The sequence below is a fragment of the Triticum dicoccoides genome, chromosome 2A (genome assembly GCF_002162155.2).
Source record: "Triticum dicoccoides isolate Atlit2015 ecotype Zavitan chromosome 2A, WEW_v2.0, whole genome shotgun sequence".
NCBI classification, from domain to species: domain Eukaryota; kingdom Viridiplantae; phylum Streptophyta; class Magnoliopsida; order Poales; family Poaceae; genus Triticum; species Triticum dicoccoides.
Genome location: NC_041382.1, coordinates 652,972,666 through 652,977,908, shown reverse-complemented (window position 1 = coordinate 652,977,908; position 5,243 = coordinate 652,972,666). Strand labels below are relative to the sequence as shown.

At 57.1% G+C, this 5,243-nt stretch overlaps 1 protein-coding gene across 1 annotated transcript; it reads right to left on the bottom strand.

The window, feature by feature from the left end:
- Nucleotides 1-812: 812 nt before the first annotated feature.
- LOC119355990 (ferric reduction oxidase 2-like) lies at nt 813-3,936 on the bottom strand. Its single transcript, XM_037622884.1, has 7 exons — nt 3,609-3,936; nt 3,393-3,507; nt 3,051-3,227; nt 2,695-2,929; nt 2,282-2,609; nt 1,222-2,208; nt 813-1,125 (listed from the first exon to the last, which is right to left on the bottom strand). Exons 1-7 carry the CDS (start codon nt 3,805-3,807, stop codon nt 986-988), a joined length of 2,181 nt encoding a protein of 726 aa, XP_037478781.1. The 5' UTR covers nt 3,808-3,936; the 3' UTR covers nt 813-985.
- Between the last annotated feature and the right edge of the window lie 1,307 nt (nt 3,937-5,243).

The window sequence follows — 5,243 nt, the reverse complement described above, 5'->3', positions numbered from 1 at the left end:
GATAACTCCTCGCAGTGCTCGCCAACAAAAAATCTGTACTTTACATGGAATCTGAAGTTTCCAGAGAGTATTCCACACTGCCCGAGTGGTAGAGCCACCGGGGTGTCCCATCGTATTTGCATGCGCCCGAAAACTATGCATCCACTTCATATGATATGCACTCTTTACTGAGAAAATACCTGTCCTGTTCGGGTGCCATGCCACAAAGTCATCAAAACCATGCAAGTGTAGTGGAATCTGAATAATTCTGTGGGCATCCACTGGATTGAATAAACTTGTTATTAGCACCTCATCCCACGTACCATTAGCCATATCTATTAATTCACAAACATTGGTTAGGACCGTTTGACCCCTTGGTGATATCACCATTCTATCCGTACTAGAGGGAATCCATGGATCCGTCCATATATTAACATGTTCACCAGTCCCAATCCTTCAAATGTATCCTTTCTTGAAAGTTTTCAACCCCTTCAAAATACTCTGCCATGTGAAGGACGACCCATTTTTTGGTGTAGCATCAATAAGGGAACCATTTGGGTAATATTTTGCCTTGAGAACTCTCGCAACCAAAGAATGCGGGTCATTGATCAACCTCCAATATTGCTTGGACAACATTGCCAAGTTAAAAGAGTAGAGGTCACGGAACCCCATGCCTCCTTCACTCTTAGGGATACACAACTTCCACCACGCCATCCAATGCATTTTTTTGGTCGCCATCTTTTTTTTAATCAAGTTTGTAAAAGGATTTCTTCGTCGTCCTGTGTCAGTTCAATCGTTTGTTTCCTATTAACTTAAAGCAGGGTGAAAGCATGTTTCCAGCTAGAAAAATGGTGATAGTCTTAGAAACGAGAGAATAATAGGTACACAACAGTTACCCGCAAAAAGAAAACAGAAAAAACACTACACAACATACTACGGTGATGTACGAACTGGAAAGTAGAACCAAAGCCTCTTCCTCTTGAGCTAGATGCTCGGAATTGGTTGTTCACCAGGTGAAGCTTATAGACTGGAAATGCAGGTTGCTCGCCAGCCCAGACGAGCAGATAGTCGCGACCTCCTCAAGCATCCCCGACGGACCGCTGGCCATCACCCCAACGTTCTCGTCGTGAATCCCCAGCAGCATCTCTGCACAATTCAATTCGACCATTTTTCTCACAACTTGGCAGAGCTAAGCAAAACCAAATGTACGTCTGAAAATTAAATGTGCACCGTAGAGCTTACTCTTGAGATCTGGACGGTGGCCGAAGTGCACATTGGTAGCCTGCGCAAGAGGCTGCGCAGGCAAGCTCTCCAGCTCCCGCTCCACGCCGCCCCCACCTGCCCAGTGGAGCAACGACACCGGCGACATCGCCGGCGTCGGCCCGTCCACGCTCTTTATCTTCTTGGCCTCCCTGGCGCTCCTCCGCTTACTCCACAGGAACGCCGCACCGGTGACGCCGGCGACGCTGACGCCGAGGAACAGCAGGTTCAGCATCGTTCTGGCCGCCCACGGGTACACGTGGTTGCTGTCTCGGTCAACCGGGTAGATGTAGAACCGCTGTAGCGCGGCGACGAGCAGGAGGAACGCGGCGAACGACGAGGACACGACGGCGCCGAGCCAGAGCCACCCGTTGGAGCCGAGCGCCGGGGAGACGGGCGCGTCCGACGGCCACGGCTTGAACCAGACCTGTTGACAAGGCCGCTTGTGCGCGTCGTTGCCGGTGCGGGGCTCGCTCTCGCTCGTTACGTAGGCCTCGATGCGTAGGTCAAGGCTGGGGCTGCCGTAGAGGCCGCCGGAGGCCGGGACGAGGAGGTCCAGCATGCCCAGCTCGGCCGACGTCCTGAAGACGCAGACGAGGAGGAGCCTCGGCATGGACGCCGTTTCTGCCATGGCGCTCTGGTAAACCAGCTCGCGGATGACGGAGATGAACGGCGTGATGCCGATGCCGCCGCTGATCATCACCAGCGAGTCGTGGGCCAAGAAGGGCGTGACCCCGGCGGCCGGGCTGTACGGCCCCTCGACCGAGACGCCGAGGTGGCCACCGGACGGGGGCAGGGACGAGACCGTCTCGTACAGCTTCTGCGTCCACCCGCCTCTGTTCTTGATGACGACGCTGAGCGTGTCCGGCTCGAGGCTGCTGCTCGACGTCACCGAGAAGGGGTGCCACTGGAGCCGCGAGACGCATGGGACGTTGACGAAGAGCGTGCTCGTGGGATTGTGCCTCAAACCTGCAACAAAGTTGTCATTACATTCCTTTCGTTGCCTCGTAACCCTCCTTGCATGGATATCGACGTTGCTTACAGCGGCTTTTGGCGAAGTTGAGCTCGACGGCCCCGGACGGCAGGAGGCGGGAAGAGACGAGGCGGACGCGGGCGCGCGACTGCAGGAACCGGAGGCACCGGTCGACGGCGAAGAGGAAGACGCCGGGCAGGACGTAGCAGAAGACGGTGACGCCCATGTGGAGCGCGGAGAACACGATGAAGGGGATGTAGAGGTGGTGCGCGTAGAAGAAGAGCTCGAACATCCGGCGGCGGATGCGTGGCAGCGCCGTCGCCCACATCGCGAGGCCGCAGAGCAAAGCCAGCTCCCCGGCCACGTTCGAGGCCCTCGTCCTCGCCCATTTCGTCATCTGGGTCACAAGTTGGCCGGGCATGCCAAGTTAGTCCTAAGCTTAGTCTGAATCTTGAAGATGATTGTGCACCTGAGGAGAGTACCAGGTGGATCTGATCAGTTGATGCCCAGAAAAAGACGTAGCAGAGCCCATGAGCGGTGAAGATGGCCATGGCCATGTTCCCCAGCCAGACATGGTACTTGATGCCGGACTCGGACGTGAGGCCCACGAGCGGCAGGAGCGACGAGCCGCGTGCCACGGGCAGGAACAGCAGCGCGCAGCACAAGCTCCCGACACTGCCGAGCCGCTTCGCCGCTTTCTCCAGCTCCGCCTGCCACCTGAGAACACCAATTGCACGCACGCACGCACGCACGCACGTCAGTTTGCACGCACTTGTTTCACCGTCAGAATTGCAGTAACAATTTTGTGTCGACCGGCTGCGAGCGTGTGGTTCCTTACAGTTTCTGGCCTGGCTTGACGCGTAGTAGCTTGGAGAACTCGACGGTGACGTACGCGTAGTAGAACCAGACGAGGAGAGCCATGAACATGAGCAATACGGCCAGTTCTATGCCCGTCACGATCCCCAGCGGGCCTCTCACCAGCACGGGCCTCGTCCAGGCTGCTGCTATTCTCGTGCTAACATAAGCAAAATCATCAGGAATTTTCTGTCGTTTGTTCTGTGGCTATTAGTATCACGTAGTACATGCGAAATACTCCTACTTGATGAGATACTATACCGATCCATATTAATTGACGTTGCTCTAGTACAACTTGGTGGTCGGAAAAAAAACTCAAGCATACCTGGTCCGGCGCTGGGTGTTGGGGTCACCCCCCTTCTGCTGCTGCAAATGCAGATAAACGCACGCAACAACGAACAAGAACAGCACTGGGAACACGTACACCGTGATCCTAATCCCTGTAATAAAACATAAAAAACCATGATGAACAAAAAAAACGAATACCTCGTGAAAACCGACAACGGTGCAATTCCAGCGTGAGAGGAAGAAGAAAGACTACCTTGTTTCCCGAAGCCGGTGAGCGCCGCAAGCTTCGGCGCCCATGTCGAGCTGTAAGTTCTGGTCGGCAGCATGGCCCACATCATCAGCCACCCCACGAACACGACGCCGGCCAGGAGAAGCACGGCGCTCCTGCCCACCGCCGCCGCCGACGGCGAGGGCACGCACTTCCTCCCTTTGCCAAGAGTACGATCGTCCATCTCAACTTCACAATCCCCCGCGCTCACTCGGCCACCGTATTTGGTCACCCCAGATACTCCAGGACAGAAATGCCTTCCCAAAAGTAGATAGATGCTCGCGGGGCAGAGGCTGCAGTAGAGTGTGTGCCGTGCTCGGTGCTCGGTGCTCATCCATATGGGGGAGAGATATATAATTAGAATGGAGATAGTGGCAGGGAATCCACTTCATTATCGCGCCTGAGTATTGCGCTTGGTATGCATTGATGCCGACTTCCTCTACTCTTTTTTGAAACGAGGCAAAAGACTTGCCATTTTCATTGATTAAGAAGAAGAGAATTGCCTGATTAATTGACGGGAAACCGGGCTAAAACCGATACAACACAACCCACATGACATGGGCACCACCGGCCAACCTAGCCACCGACATGGAATAGAAGCCATGACGGCACATGCCAACGGAAGGCCACACTCGCAAGCAACCGACAGCTCCGACATTGATGACAAGCAACACAAGGGAAATATGCAGGACTTGCGCCGACCGTACCCCAAAGAGCACCTCGGACACGCCGGGAAGAACCGACTACCGAAGACCACGCCGCGACCCAAGCTCCTCTCGACGCCAACACCGTTGCCAAACAGAAACCAGCGCCCCGCCTCAGCAAACCACGCGGCGAAGATGCCGCCATTGACGGCGAAGATGCCATCATCCTCCAGTCTCTCAGTCGTCGCCGGCTCCGAGACGATGCCCCCAACGAGGAGAAAGACGCGAAGACGCCTCCATCGCCCGATCCAGCGGATCTGAGGTTTCCCTCCAGAGCCCAAGCCATGGGGAGAAGGGGCACCTCCACGACGACGCTTCCAAGAAAGATCGCGGCACCCGCAGGCGCCGCCGTCGCCGGCTCCGGTGAAGACCGGAGCAAGGATTTCTCCCGGAGATGTGCCGACCACCTGCCACCACCGACCGCCGCCCACAAACCACCACCCCTGCCGAGGCCGACCTCACTCTAGCCACGGGATCCCACGATCCACCGCGACCAGATTCGCACCATCTCCTGGCCGAAGCCGCCACCACCACACCCGGGGCCGCCGCCCCGGAGCCCAAGAGCCGCCACGTCATCGTCTTCACCATCTGCAGGAGCCCGGCCAGGCCCGACGGCAAGGAGCCCACATCGCAAAGCTGGAGGCAAGGGAGGGCCTGACCAGACTGCGACCTCGCCCCAAGCCTTGCCTCGGTGGGCCGGAGGACAGCCAAAGCCGCCGCCGGAAGGCTACAGCCGAGCTGCACCAGATCTGAATCGCCGGAAGCTGGAGCCGCACGAGCGAGATAGAGCCGCCGCAGCCGCCTAGCCTCGACCCACCGATGGACGTAGCGAGGCCGCCGCCGTAGCCGCGCCAACTCGCCGTGCCGCCCAGCCGTCGCGCCGCCAGAGGAGCAGTCGTCGCCATGGGACCCGCAG

Coding starts and splice junctions, on each gene's coding strand:
- LOC119355990 (XM_037622884.1), bottom strand. CDS start 3,807: ATGGACGATCGTACTCTTGGCAAAGGGAGGAAGTGCGTGCCCTCGCCG. Junction 3,508..3,608: donor CACCGGCTTCGGGAAACAAG/GTAGTCTTTCTT, acceptor GTTTTATTACAG/GGATTAGGATCACGGTGTAC. Junction 3,228..3,392: donor AACACCCAGCGCCGGACCAG/GTATGCTTGAGT, acceptor TGCTTATGTTAG/CACGAGAATAGCAGCAGCCT.